The sequence below is a fragment of the Lampetra planeri genome, unplaced genomic scaffold (assembly GCF_965212315.1).
Source record: "Lampetra planeri unplaced genomic scaffold, kcLamPlan1.2.h2 scaffold_164, whole genome shotgun sequence".
Taxonomy (NCBI): Eukaryota; Metazoa; Chordata; class Hyperoartia; order Petromyzontiformes; family Petromyzontidae; genus Lampetra; species Lampetra planeri.
The window spans coordinates 90,756-105,214 of NW_027614372.1; the positions used below are offsets into that span (position 1 = coordinate 90,756).

Here is a 14,459-nt window from a genome sequence, read left to right on the forward strand (position 1 = left end):
CTGCTGGCAGGCTGCCGAGCATGAGGAGGCCGTGGGGAAGACGTTGGGGCAACTCGGCAAGCGCATCAACGACGCCCTCGCCGCTCCCAAGACGCACGCGGACTTCCCCGCAGACTCCCCCGCGGGGGACTCCACCGGAGACTCGGCCGGAGACTTCCCTGCAGACTCCCCCGTGGACTCCGCCCCCGTCGACTCCCCCGTGGACTTCCCATCGGACTCCCCCGTGGACTCCGCCCCCGTCGACTCCCCCGTGGACTTCCCATCGGACTCCCCCGTGGACTCCGCCCCCGTCGACTCCCCCGTGGACTCCGCCGGAGACTCCGCCGTGGAGTTCTCCGTGGACTCCCCCGGAGACTCCCCCGTGGACTCCGCCCCCGTGGACTTCCCATCGGACTCCCCCGTGGAGTCCGACGTGGACTCCCCCGCGGGGAACTCCGCAGAATCTGGAACCTCGGCGAGCCCCGGAGCGGACTCGGGGTCAACCACCGCCACCACCGTCACCGTCACCACCGGCGCTCCATCCCAGGTGAGATGACTCGGGGTCAACCACCACCGTCACCGTCACCACCACCGCTCCATCCCAGGTGAGATGACTCGGGGTCGACCACCACCACCACCGTCACCGTCACCACCACCGCTCCATCCCAGGTGAGATGACTCGGGGTCAACCACCACCACCACCGTCACCGTCACCACCACCGCTCCATCCCAAGTGAGATGACTCGGGGTCAACCACCACCACCACCGTCACCGTCACCACCACCGCTCCATCCCAGGTGAGATGACTCGGGGTCAACCACCACCACCACCGTCACCGTCACCACCACCGCTCCATCCCAGGTGAGATGACTCGGGGTCGACCACCACCACCACCGTCACCACCACCGCTCCATCCCAGGTGAGATGACTCGGGGTCGACCACCACCGTCACCGTCACCACCGCTCCATCCCAGGTGAGATGACTCGGGGTCGACCACCACCACCGTCACCGTCACCACCGCTCCATCCCAGGTGAGATGACTCGGGGTCAACCACCGCCACCGTCACCACCACCGCTCCATCCCAGGTGAGATGACTCGGGGTCAACCACCACCACCGTCACCGTCACCACCACCACCGCTCCATCCCAGGTGAGATGACTCGGGGTCGACCACCGCCACCGTCACCACCACCGCTCCATCCCAGGTGAGATGACTCGGGGTCAACCACCACCACCGTCACCACCACCGCTCCATCCCAGGTGAGATGACTCGGGGTCAACCACCGCCACCGTCACCACCACCGCTCCATCCCAGGTGAGATGACTCGGGGTCGACCACCACCACCGCCACCACCGCCGCTCCATCCCAGGTGAGATGACTCGGGGTCGACCACCACCACCACCGTCACCACCGCCGCTCCATCCCAGGTGAGATGACCGCTCCACCCTAACGGCAGCGGTGGTGTCAGCTGTGGTGGCGGTAGCGGTGGTGGTGGCGGCGATGGTGGCGGTGGTGGCGTCGGCGGTGGCGGTAGCGGAGATGGTGGCGGCGATGGTGCTGCTACCCCATTAAGGGGGCCCCAAGCAGGAACTATGTTTTGGGTTATGGGGGGGGGGGGGGGGGGGGTTCCGGTTTATTCGCCGGCAGCAACGAACCTCTCGAGTCCTGGAACTCCGAACTCCGAACTCGGCGTCCCGGAGGCGCCGGCTCCTCTCCCCGGGGCCACGCGGCGACCATCCCGGCCCAGCCGGCACCGTCACCGTGGCAGGGCCCCCCACGCGCCCCCCACGGTGCTGCCGCAGCTGTTGTGTCGCGGTGGGTGGTGGTGGTGGTAGTATTGAGGCCGTGTTCGTTTTGTTTGCCCCGAGTGGGTAGGACGTAAGGGGGGTAGGGCGTAAGGGGGTAAGGGGGTAGGGGGTAGGGGGTAGGGGGTAAGGGGGTAGGGGGTAGGGGACCCACGCGATGCTTGAGACATTCCCCATGTGGGAGGGAGTCGGAGTCAGGTGACCGATCAGTGGTGTGAAATCGCACGCGTGTGTACCTGTGTGTGTGTGTGTATACTTGTGTGTGTGTACCTGTGTATGTGTACGGTGTACCTGTGTGTGTACCTGTGTATGTGTGTACCTGTGTGTGTGGTGCCAGACGGGCAACGCTGTCGTGGGTAGTGCCATGGGGGGAGGGCTACATGTGGCCAATTGGAATGTTCGAACGCTCACTGCGGAGGAGAGTCTGCCACTCCTCTGTCGGGAGCTGGACCGGTACCCGCCTGGATCTCTGTGGTATTCAGGAGGTCCGGTGGACCGGCTCTGGCTCCTGCCACCATGAGGGATGGACAGTCCTCTTTTCGGGGCAGGAGACTGCCAAACAACAGCGAGTGGCTATTCTTCTGAACAAAATAATGAAGGGGGCGTGAGAGTTTGGCGGTGTGGTGTGGGAAGCTGTAAGCCCCAGGCTACTTTGGGCTCACTTTCCCATCAACCAGAGGCGAGGAGTGGTGGTCGTGGTTACTTATGCCCCCACTAAAAACGAATATCCATGGAGGGATGCAGGCAAGGCCGATGAGTCAGATGCCTTCAATGACCTCCTGTCACAGGTGCTGGCTAAAGTGGCCCCTCGGGATAGAGTCATCTTGTTGGGTGACTTCAATGCCCGAGTTGATCATGATGTTGGCACCTGGTCTGGAGTGATTGGAAGGCATGGGCCAGATCAGCTCAATAACAACGGCAGGAGGCTGCCAGATTTTTGTGAAGCCCATGGGCTTGTAATTACCAACACACTGTTCCCTCATCGGCGCATCCACACAACATCATGGATGCATGCCGGGTCCAAGCAAGAACATCTGCTGGACTACATAGTGACGGAACAGCGGATGCGGGCCCATGTCCTTGACACCAAGACCTATCGTGGAGCTGATCTGCCCACAGACCATCGACCTGTCATCTGTAAGATGCGCCTGCCATTCTTCCACTCCAGTGGTAGGTGTACACCCAGGACCCCTTAGTGACATCGTCTCACCTAGCTGATGAAAGTTGCAAGCGAGAATTTCATCATCGCTTGCGGTTTGGGTTGGCATCGTCCCCCACTCCTCCTGATGTCGAGGGGAAATGGGCGAGGTTTAGGACTGTGGCTCATGCAGCTGTAATGGCTGCTTTGGGTACACGGTCCAGTCCTCCCCAGAGACCCTGGCTGATAGAGGAGGTGTTCAAGCTGGCTGAGAAAAAGCAATAGGTCCACTCTCACCGCAGCCTTCGCTCGGAGGTTCGGAGAGCCGTGAGGCGGGTTGCTGAGGAGATGGAGTCTGCCTCAGTCTTCCGCGATCACAAATCACTCTTTAATTCCATCAAAAAAGTAACCTGCAGCACCACATCTATTACCATCATTAGGGGAAAGAACGGTCATCCAATCTCTGACCCCCAGGAACAGGTGTGCAGATTTGCTGAGCATTTCTGTGAGATCCTGGGGGAGGGGGACATCCCTCAGCCTGGATAACAACGTGGGACATAGTGGGGATGACCCTGCCAAGGCTGCGGTGCCTCAAATATTGGAAGAAGTCACCCCCTGTGAGGGGCTGGCTGAGGTGCCGTCTGTTGAGGAAGTACTGAAGGCGATCCAGAGTCTGAGACCATGAAAGGCACCGGGCAGAGATGATCTCCCAAGCGAAATGCTGAGGGAGGGTGGCGTTTGTGCACAGACTGCCCTACATAACATCATAACAACAGTCTGAAACACTGGATGGGTTCCACATGATTGGAAGGATGTCCTGGTGGTCCCCCTCTTTAAGAGAAACCACACAGACTGTAACAACTACAGGAGCATCTCACTCCTCAGAGCGCCGGGAAAGGTCTTGGCAAGGATTATTGAACATCGCCTTGCTAGGCACGCTGAGGGGAGGCTTGTGGAGCCCCAATGCGGTTTCAGGAAAGGGCGGTCCTGCACGGATGCCATATTTTCTGTCCGTCTGCTACAGCAGAGGTGTAGGGAATTCCAACAAGACCTACATCTCTGCTTTATTGACCTGGTCAAGGCCGTTGATTCCATCAGTATGCCGGGGCTCTGGGTTGTTCTTCATGTTTTCGGAGTCCGTGACTCTCTGCTCATGATCATTAAGGACCTTCATGATGGTGAGCAGGCCCGGGTAAAACTACGTGGCTGGGAGTCGTTCTCTGTACACCTTGGGGTGCGACAGGGATGTCCTCTGGCTCCCACATTATTTAACATCTATTTCGACCACGTAGTTCGGAAGCTTTCAGTAGCTGTACCAGAAGAATTTCCATCTGGTACAGATACAATGGGAGGCTAATCGATGCCCAGGTGCGGTCAAGGGATGGCTCCCTATTGCTCAACCATGTTATGTATGCCAATTATCTGGTAATTGCTGCTCACTCAGAAGAGGAGTTGGAGGCGCTGCTGCTAAACCTGGAGCTTGCCACTAAGAGGTGGGGCCTTACTATCAGCCCACCAAAACTAAGCACCGGTCAGGGTATTTTGTACCATCGGACACTCCACCCCCACAACTCCCAATTGGTGATGGGGCTGTTGTGGAGAGAGTGGAGAGTTTCCCATACTTGGGCAGTGTGCTCATGACTGGCTCCAGTTTAAACGTAGTGGTCTCACTCCGAATCAGTCGAGCGGCATTATCTTTTTCATCGGTTGCGTAACGCTGTGTGGAAGCTACCTGGTCTGTCGCTCTGCACGAAGCTTCAGGTCTTCTCGGGCACAGTCATTCCCTCCCGTTTGCGAAACGTGGGACCCCCCCTAATGGAACATCTTCGCCAGTTAGAAACATTTAGGGCTGGCCTGCCTACGATCCATCCTGGGTTTAACCAGGCTGGATTGCATGAGGAGCTCACAAATGCTTGAAAGGTCTGGGACAAAGTCCCATTGGTGAGCTCCTCCCGATTGCAAGGCTGCGTTGGCTGGGTCATGTAGCCCGCATGCCCAGCCACCGCATGCCTAAACAGCTTTTGTTCGGCCGGATCGAGGGGGCTAAATGGCGGGGCAACGGGCTAGAGAAGAAGATGGAGTGATGTAGTACAGGATGTGGAGCTGAGTGGACTTGCCAATGACTGCTATCAGCGGTGTCAAGATCGGCCTCAGTGGAGGAGGCTCGTGAAGGACGCTACTGAGCAGTTGGAGGCAGTCGCCCTCCAACAACAACGGAGGGCGGAGGAGCGACGCTCACAACAACGAGCAGAGCGCCGGGTGGCTAAAGCACAGGTGGTGCATCAGCCAGTCGTCTCAGTCAGTCGACCCGTGGCACCTGGGTCTGCCCCGTGACCTCCTGCCAGCGGGCATTCGACATTTCACGTGATAGCCTCAACGTGCACATAGCCTGGCACAAGCGTCGTGGTGACGTCACCGCCACTTAGTGGCGAATGGCGGTTGTTGTGTGTACGTGTGAGTGTGTGTACCTGTGTGCATCTACCTGTGTATGTGTGTACCTGTGCGTATGTGTAAGTGGGGTAGTGGTCTTGCGGTTAGCGCTGCGCTACGAACCTGGCGACCCGAGTTAGATTCCCACTCACGGTCACCAACACCCAGTGACGATTATCTGAACCGTTTCTGGGCCGCCTCCCCTAGGTCGACTCAGCCTCAAATGAGCACCTGGTTCGGTGTGTAGTAAAACGTCGCCACTGGGGAGACAAAGGCGGCCGGGCGTGGTGCTGGCCACCCACTCCCTCGTGTGCCGTGCCGGCCTTCATAGGTGCTGCTCGCTAACAGCACTTGCCCCCAACAGCCTGTTAAGGCTATACGGGGGATCTTTGTCTTTGCGTGGGCAAGTTCACGTGGCCTCAAATGTGCACCTAGCCTGGCACGAGCGCCGCGGTGACTTCCCCGCACACTCACTGGCGAACGGCGGCCGTCGTTGTTGTTGTCGTCGTTGTTGCTACTGTTGTTGTTGTCGTTGTTGTTGTTGCTGCTGCTGCGGGCAAGTTCTCAGCAGCACTTGCCCCGAAAGTCTGTTGAGGCTATGCCGGGGGGGGGGAGCTTTGGCTTTGTATGACGCAAGAAACCGGTTCGCCGGCCCGAGGTGGAGCGAGAGACGGAGGCGCCGCGCGTCACGTCACGCGCCGGTGCAGCGGTGAGACCCTTCGCGAATTGACGAGAAAACAAGTATAACCCGTAAAAACAAAGTTTTTCACTATAAATCCTTTATATGCGTGGCGGCTAGAGTCCTCTCGTCCTCTTGCTTGAGATGGCTGCCACCTATGGGTCAGATGATTGCATGGCACCATTAAGCAATTGGTAATTAAATATAATATTTTTGTCCTAAAAAGTGTAAAATTTTGGAAATTTTTTTTCAAGAACATCAATTGTCACGCACAACGAGTCTGTGTGGAAAATGTCAGCTCGATTGAATCACGGGAAGTGGGTTAAAACACGACCGAAAAATTTGCACGGTCCTAAGCAAGTGTAATAATCCTTCCAGAGACGGTATTCGGAATCGGTCCTTTTATTTCCACTCCACAATACACTTTGCTCACTCACTCTCCGTTGCTGGCAGACAACGGAGAGAGGACAGACCACGCACTAAGTCCCCACGCGCACGTGGCAACCCCAGCCCCCGTCCGCGCGTGACCCTGCTCTTGTCAGTTTCAGTCTGCTCCCGATCGTTCCCCTCCACTCGCTCTTAATACCTTCGTCACGTGGTTCCCCCAGCCAATCGTACATGGACAGCTTTGACCATTCTCGATGGTTCCCTGTCAATCCCGGGACCACGCCCCTCATCCGGCTCCCCATTGGCTGGGGCCCCGAATGGCTAGGCCAATCACTCCTGATGACCTGTCGTGATGACGCATGGGCCATGGTCCTATCTCAACCCTTATTGGCTACAAGCAGGACCGGCAAGCCAATCCCCACGTGAACCCTCTATGGCTGTTATTACACAAGCAAGCAAGCGAACTTAATATAAAGGATTTTAAAATACCGCGTTCAAGTTGGGCGATTACTCAATCCATCACCCCCCCCATCCCTTTCCATCCTCCCCCCAAACCTCCCATCCCTCCCCCAACCCATCCCTCCCCCCAACCCCCTCCATCCTCCCCCCCCCATCCCTCTCCACCCTCCCTCAAACCCCCCCCAACCCCCCAATCCCTCCCCCCAACCCCCACCATCCCTCCCTCCCCCCTCAACCCCCCCATCCCTCCCCCCCCCAACCCCCCCATCCCCCCCCCCCCAACCCCGTGTTATGGGGAGCGGCGGCGCAGTGGTTAGCGCACTGCGAAAACCTGGCGGGACCCTCCTGGAAACGAGTCTCGAGACTCGGTGAGGCTATCCGGCTCTCAAACTATCACACACCGAAACGTCGCGATTCATTTTAATTTTCTACCCACGTGACTTTACCGAAAGAACCCAAGAGGATGGATTCCTGCAGTCACGAAAGCTCCAAATCAACGATCACACTGCAGTGGCACCTCGGTATGCGTCGCTAATCCGTTCCAGAAGGTAGGAGGACTTATACCGAAAATGACGTCAACCAAACGAATTTTTCCCATAAGAAATAAAGGGAAAGGAAATAATCCGTTCCAGAGTATAAGAAATTATATTTTATGTGGAATATTATACATAAATGGGGTTGTATAAAATAATTTAGACACTACTTATTACTAAAATGCATACATAAATTCAAATAAATGCATAAATAAATTGAAATAAATTGAAATAACAATAAAATTTAACGTCACTTTACCTTGCTGAGAGGAGTTGAAAGCCTACGAGGATGGTGGTGAGGAAGGGGAGGAGTCGTGAACGGGGTAGACGTGGGTACGCGGTGACTCATCCCGACCCATACAAGTTCTAGCAAGCGCGTCGTATCCCAAGCAAGACGTCGTATCCCAAGACAATTTTCTCTCTCGTCAAAACATGACATATACCAAATTCGACGTATTCCAAAGCGGTTGTCATCATCATCATCGTCGTCGTCGTCGCGTGGAAATGTATAGCAGCAGCCGAATAGCTCTGAACACGTTCTGTCGATTCGAAATGTAGAGGGAGAAAAACCGAAGGACTCCGGAGAAAAGTCCACGCAGTGACCACCACGGGGGAGAGAGAGAAGAAGATTACAAATGTACAACAGCAGCAGCAGGCGTCATCAGGGGTCGGGATCGAGCCCACGACCTCCTGTACACCAGGCGAAGTAGTCAACATCTCCTAGCCACAGTGATGATGATGAGAGAGAGACACACAAACTCCAAATATACAGCAGCAGGCATCGTCAGGGGTCGGGATCGAGCCCGCGACCTCCTGTACACCAGGCGAGGTAGTCAACATCTCGTCATTGTGGTGATGATGATGATGAGAGAGAGACACCACAAACTCCAAATATACAGCAGCAGGCATCGTCAGGGGTCGGGATCGAGCCCACGACCTCCTGTACACCAGGCGAGGTAGTCAACATCTCCTAGCCACCGTGATGATGATGATGAGAGAGAGACACGCAAACTCCAAATATAGAGCAGCAGGCATCGTCAGGGGTCGGGATCGAGCCCACGACCTCCTGTACACCAGGCGAGGTGGTCAACATCTCCTAGCCACCGTGACTAGATAATGACGAGAACAATAAACCCGAAAATAATATCGCAGAGTAGCAATGGCGAGCGCGAGACTCCGCGTTCGACATTCCGCTTGACTCGAGACGTTTTTACAAAACCCGGCATAGATCGATGACTTCCCCTCTCTCCCCCCCCCACTGCCCCCCCCCCCTTCCTACAGGGCCTTGCATCGTCGTCTTCGTCGTCGGCGTCGTCGTCGGAAGAGGATGAAGAAGATCGACCGGCGGATTGGACGTCCAGGGAGTCCGAGGCGGCTCGCAACCAGGGGGTGCTCACCAAGGTGCGGCTGGGGATGGGCTTCGGCTCCTCCTCGGAGGAAGAGGGGGGTCAGGTGGAGGAGGTGTTTGAGACTGAGCAAGAGGTGAAGGATGCCGAGAAGGAGGTGGAGGAAGAGGAGGAGGAGGAGGAGGAGGAAGAGGAGGAGGAGGAGGGGAGGCCGCACGAGGTTATCGAAGTGAAACTGGGCGACGTTCCCGGGATGAGCGTGGACGCGGCGGAGGGCGGCGACCACGACGACGACGACGACGAGGAGGAGGAGGAGGACGAGGAGGACCGCGCGGGCATGCAGGCCGTGCTGCAGAGGATCCTGGGCAAGCAGTGGATGGAAGCTCACCCCGCCGGGGCGCTACCACGGGGCGGGGCAGGCGGCGGCGGCGGGGACGTCGGACTCCCCGGGCCCGGCCAGGACGCGGCACCGACGACGACGACGGCGCCCGCCGCGACGACGACGACGACGACGGTCGGGACGACGCTCCGGACGACCGCGGCCGACGAGGAGGACGATGTGGTGGCGGACGACGACGAGCAGCAGCAGGAGGAGGAGGAGCCGCCGAGCTGCGCCGAGGTCCTGCTGGGAGCCCAGCGGGCCCTGCGGCGGGGCCTGCTGGCGCCCGGCGCGTTCGTGCCGAGCTGCGACGGCTCGGGGCGCTACGGCGCGACGCAGTGCTCGCGCGGGCGCGCCGAGTGCTGGTGCACGGACGAGCGCGGACGCGAGCTCTCGGAGACGCGGAGCGACGGGCCCACGAGCGGCTGTGACAGCTGAGTGGCGACGCGTCCCCCGCCGTGTGTTGTTGTTTGTGTTGTTCTTGTAGTGGTGGTGCGTATGGTGGGGCGGTGTCGGGTGTTGTGTGTCGCTGTGTGTTGTTGTGTGCAAAACAACCCCCTACCTCCTCGTGGTGCCGGACGGGCAACGCTGTGGGGGGAGGGCCAATTCCGATTGGCCGTTCCCCTCATGCAATCTGTGACCACCACAGTGGCTAAATGGGGGCTCTGGATGGCTGCGAGGGGCTGGTAACCCCTCCACCTTCAATTACCACTAAACCACGACCACAAAATTGAATTAATAAGCTTGTGCCGGAGGCCCCGGGGGGACAGGCGTCTATGATGTCTCCTGGCCAAACCTCAATTGGCGGCGCCAGGAGACTGAAACTTTACCCTCGGGGCTCCTCCAGAAACAACAAAAAACAACTACGTGTGGCCACGTGGAATGTTCGAACGCTCACTGCAGAGGAGAGGCTGCCACTCCTCTGTCGGGAGCTGGACTGGTACCGCCTGGATCTCTGTAGTATTCAGGAGGTCCAGTGGACCGGCACTGGCTCCTGCCACCATGAGGGGTGGACAGTCTTATACTCGGGGCAGGAGACTGCCAAACAACAGGGTGTGGCTCTTCTTCTGAACAAAAGAATGAAGGGGGCGTGGGAGCATGACGGTGAGGTGTGGGAAGTTGTAAGCCGCAGGCTACTTTGGGCTCGCCTTCCCATCAACCAGAGGCGAGGAGTGGTGGTCATGGTTACTTATGCCCCCACTGAAGAGGATGCAGGCAATGCCGATGAGTCAGATACCTTCTATGACCTCCTGCCACGGGTGCTAGCTAAAGTGGCCCAACAAGTCATCTTGTTGGGTGACTTCAATGCCCGAGTTGGTCATGATGCTGGCACCTGTTCTGGATTAATTGGAAGGCATGGACCAGATCAGCTCAATAACAATGGCAGGAGGCTGCTAGATTTTTATGCAGCCCATGGGCTTGTAATTACCAACATGCTGTTCCGGCATCGGCACATCCACACAACATCATGGATGCATGCCGGGTCCAAGCAAGAACATCTGCTGGACTACATAGTGACGGAACAGCGGATGCGGGCCCATTTCCTTGACACCAGGACCTACCGTGGAGCTGATCTGCCCACTGACCATCGACTTGTCACTTATAAGATGCGCCTGCCATTTTTCCACTCCGGTGGTGGGCGTACACCCAGGACCCCATTTAAACCCTTAGTAGCATGGTCTCAGCTAGATGATGAAAGTTGCAAGCGATAATTTCATCATTGCTTGCGACTGTTGTTGGCATCGTCCCCCACTGTGTTGTGTGTGCGTTGTGTTTTTCTGTGTTGTGTGTGTTGTGTGTGGGGTGTGCGTGTGTTTTTCTGTGTTGTGTGTGTTGTGTGTGGGGTGTGCGTGTGTTTTTCTGTGTTGTGTGTGTTGTGTGTGTTGTGTGAGTGTGTTGTGTGTGTGTTTTTCTGTGTTGTATGTGTTGTGTGTGTTGTGTGTGGGGTATGAGTGTGTTGTGCGTGTGTTGTGTTTTTCTGTGTTGTATGTGTTGTGTGTGGGGTGTGAGTGTGTTGTATGTGTTGTGTGTGTATGTGTTGTGTGTGTTGTGTGTGTGTTGTTGCTGCCAGTTTTATAATGGGGGGCTGGTGGGGGGGGGAGTGGGATATGGGCGACTGCGGTGTCTGTGACGTAACGTGGCCAACGCACGCGCTGCGTGCGTCTGTCGAACCGCAGAGATGAGAGCCGACTGGGTCGACGGGGCGGCTCAAGCAGAAGATGACGACGCTCACTTTGACCTGCCGGGGATCGTCTCACTCAGAGGTGAGGGCCGTGTCATCTTGGTTTACTCATGTACACGTGTGTTGAACTTCTTTCGCACCGTACGTAGCCAACCGTGCGAATCAGAGGTGTGTGAGTCTACGGGTCTCTGTGGGTCTCTGTGTGAGTCTGTGGGTCTCTGTGTGAGTCTGTGGGTCTCTGTGTGAGTCTGTGGGTCTCTGTGTGAGTCTATGGGTCTCTGTGTGAGTCTGTGTGTCTCTGTGTGAGTCTGTGTGTCTCTATGTGAGTCTGTGTCTCTGTGTGAGTCTATGCATCTCTATGTGAGTCTGTGTCTCTGTGTGAGTCTATGTGTCTCTGTGTGAGTCTATGTGTCTCTGTGTGAGTCTATTGGTCTCTGTGTGAGTCTGTGGGTCTCTGTGTGAGTCTGTGGGTCTCTGTGTGAGTCTGTGGGTCTCTGTGTGAGTCTGTGGGTCTCTGTGTGAGTCTGTGGGTCTCTGTGTGAGTCTACGGGTCTCTGTGTGAGTCTGTGTCTCTGTGTGAGTCTATGTGTCTCTGTGTGAGTCTATGTGTCTATGTGTGAGTCTGTGGGTCTCTGTGTGAGTCTGTGTGTCTCTATGTGAGTCTGTGTCTCTGTGTGAGTCTGTGGGTCTCTATGTGAGTCTATGTGTCTCTGTGTGTCTGTGTCTCTGTGTGAGTCTATAGGTATCTGCGTGAGTCTGTGGGTCTCTGTGTGAGTCTATGCGTCTCTGTGTGAGTATGTGTCTCTGTGTGAGTCTGTGGGTCTCTATGTGAGTCTGTGTCTCTGTGTGAGTCTATGTGTCTCTGTGTGAGTCTATGTGTCTCTGTGTGAGTCTGTGGGTCTCTGTGTGAGTCTGTGTGTCTCTATGTGAGTCTGTGTCTCTGTGTGAGTCTGTGGGTCTCTATGTGAGTCTATGTGTCTCTGTGTGAGTCTGTGTCTCTGTGTGAGTCTATAGGTATCTGTGTGAGTCTGTGGGTCTCTGTGTGAGTCTATGGGTCTATATGCGAGTCTATGGGTCTCTATGTGTCTCTGTGTGAGTCTGTAGGTCTCTGTGTGAGTCTATGGGTCTCTATGTGAGTCTGTGTCTCTATGTGAGTCTGTGTCTCTGTGTGAGTCTATGCATCTCTGTGTGAGTCTGTGTGTCTCTGTGTGAGTCTATGCATCTCTGTGTGAGTCTGTGTCTCTGTGTGAGTCTATGCATCTCTGTGTGAGTCTGTGTCTCTATGTGAGTCTATGCATCTCTATGTGAGTCTGTGTCTCTGTGTGAGTCTATGCGTCTCTGTGTGAGTCTGTGTCTCTGTGTGAGTCTATGCATCTCTGTGTGAGTCTGTGTCTCTGTGTGAGTCTATGCGTCTCTATGTGAGTCTGTGTCTCTGTGTGAGTCTATGTGTCTCTGTGTGAGTCTGTGTCTCTATGTGAGTCTATGTGTCTCTGTGTGAGTCTGTGTCTCTGTGTGAGTCTGTGTCTCTGTGTGAGTCTGTGTCTCTGTGTGAGTCTGTGTCTCTGTGTGTCTCTATGTGAGTCTATGCGTCTCTATGTGAGTCTGTGTCTCTATGTGAGTCTGTGTGTCTCTGTGTGAGTCTATGCATCTCTGTGTGAGTCTGTGTCTCTATGTGAGTCTGTGTCTCTATGTGAGTCTATATCTCTGTGTGAGTCTGTGTCTCTATGTGAGTCTGTGTCTCTATGTGAGTCTGTGTCTCTATGTGAGTCTATGCATCTCTGTGTGAGTCTGTGTCTCTGTGTGAGTCTATGCATCTCTGTGTGAGCCTGTGTCTCTACGTGAGTCTATGCATCTCTATGTGAGTCTGTGTCTCTATGTGAGTCTGTGTGTCTCTGTGTGAGTCTATGCATCTCTGTGTGAGTCTGTGTCTCTATGTGAGTCTGTGTGTCTCTGTGTGAGTCTATGCATCTCTATGTGAGTCTGTGTGTCTCTGTGAGTCTATGCATCTCTGTGTGAGTCTGTGTCTCTCTATGTGAGTCTGTGTCTCTGTGTGAGTCTATGCGTCTCTGTGTGAGTCTATGTGTCTCTGTGTGAGTCTATGTCTCTATGTGAGTCTGTGTGTCTCTGTGTGAGTGTGGGTCTCTGTGTGAGTCTATGGGTCTCTGTGTGAGTCTATGCGTCTCTGTGTGAGTCTGTGTCTCTATGTGAGTCTGTGTGTCTCTGTGTGAGTGTGGGTCTCTGTGTGAGTCTATGGGTCTCTGTGTGAGTCTATGCATCTCTGTGTGAGTCTGTGTCTCTATGTGAGTCTGTGTGTCTCTGTGTGAGTCTATGCATCTCTATGTGAGTCTGTGTGTCTCTGTGAGTCTATGCATCTCTGTGTGAGTCTGTGTCTCTCTATGTGAGTCTGTGTCTCTGTGTGAGTCTATGCGTCTCTGTGTGAGTCTATGTGTCTCTGTGTGAGTCTATGTCTCTATGTGAGTCTGTGTGTCTCTGTGTGAGTGTGGGTCTCTGTGTGAGTCTATGCGTCTCTATGTGAGTTTGTGTCTCTGTGTGAGTCTGTGTCTCTGTGTGAGTCTATGCGTCTCTGCGTGCCTCTCCGTCTCTCTCCGTCTCCGCCGGCAACAGACCTGCAGTGGTTCCTGTACCGCTGCGACGGGGACCGCGACGGCCTCGTCACCTACGACGACGTCCGCCGCCAGCTGGGCGACGGAGCCCCCACGCGGGAGCGCTTCCTCGGCTTCGACCTCAACCACGACCGCCAGCTCTCCTACACCGAGATGCGCTTGGCCGCAGGCATCCTGCAGTAGCACCCACCGCCACCCCCCCCACCACCACCGCCCCCCACCACAACCACAACCCCCCACCACAACCCCCCACCACCATCCCCCACCACCACCGCCCCCCACCACAACCCCCCCACCACCGCCCCCCACCACCACCGCCCCCCACCACCACCTCCCACCTCCATCCCCCACCACCACCTCCCACCACCACCCCCCACCACCACCATCCCCCACCACCACCGCCCACCACAACCCCCCACCACCATCCGTCAACACAACCCCCCACCACCATCCCCCACCGCCCCCCACCACCACCGCCCCCCACCACAACCACAACCCCCCACCACCGCCCCCCAC

The 14,459-nt window shown here is 56.3% G+C and overlaps 1 protein-coding gene across 1 annotated transcript; it reads left to right on the forward strand.

Annotated features, from left to right (window-relative positions):
- The first annotated feature begins 7 nt into the window (after positions 1–7).
- LOC144739663 (uncharacterized) lies at positions 8–14,185 on the forward strand. Its single transcript, XM_078622589.1, has 4 exons — positions 8–526; positions 8,694–9,570; positions 11,315–11,401; positions 13,945–14,185. Exons 2-4 carry the CDS (start codon positions 8,826–8,828, stop codon positions 14,124–14,126), a joined length of 1,014 nt encoding a protein of 337 aa, XP_078478715.1. The 5' UTR covers positions 8–526; positions 8,694–8,825; the 3' UTR covers positions 14,127–14,185.
- The last annotated feature ends 274 nt before the right edge of the window (positions 14,186–14,459 follow it).

What these genes read in the sequence shown, in the direction of transcription:
- LOC144739663 (XM_078622589.1), top strand. Translation starts at nt 8,826, where the DNA reads ATGGGCTTCGGCTCCTCCTCGGAGGAAGAGGGGGGTCAGGTGGAGGAG. An exon ending in GCCCACGAGCGGCTGTGACA is followed by an intron (nt 9,571 to 11,314) that starts GCTGAGTGGCGA and finishes GTCGAACCGCAG; the next exon opens with AGATGAGAGCCGACTGGGTC. An exon ending in GGGGATCGTCTCACTCAGAG is followed by an intron (nt 11,402 to 13,944) that starts GTGAGGGCCGTG and finishes CGCCGGCAACAG; the next exon opens with ACCTGCAGTGGTTCCTGTAC.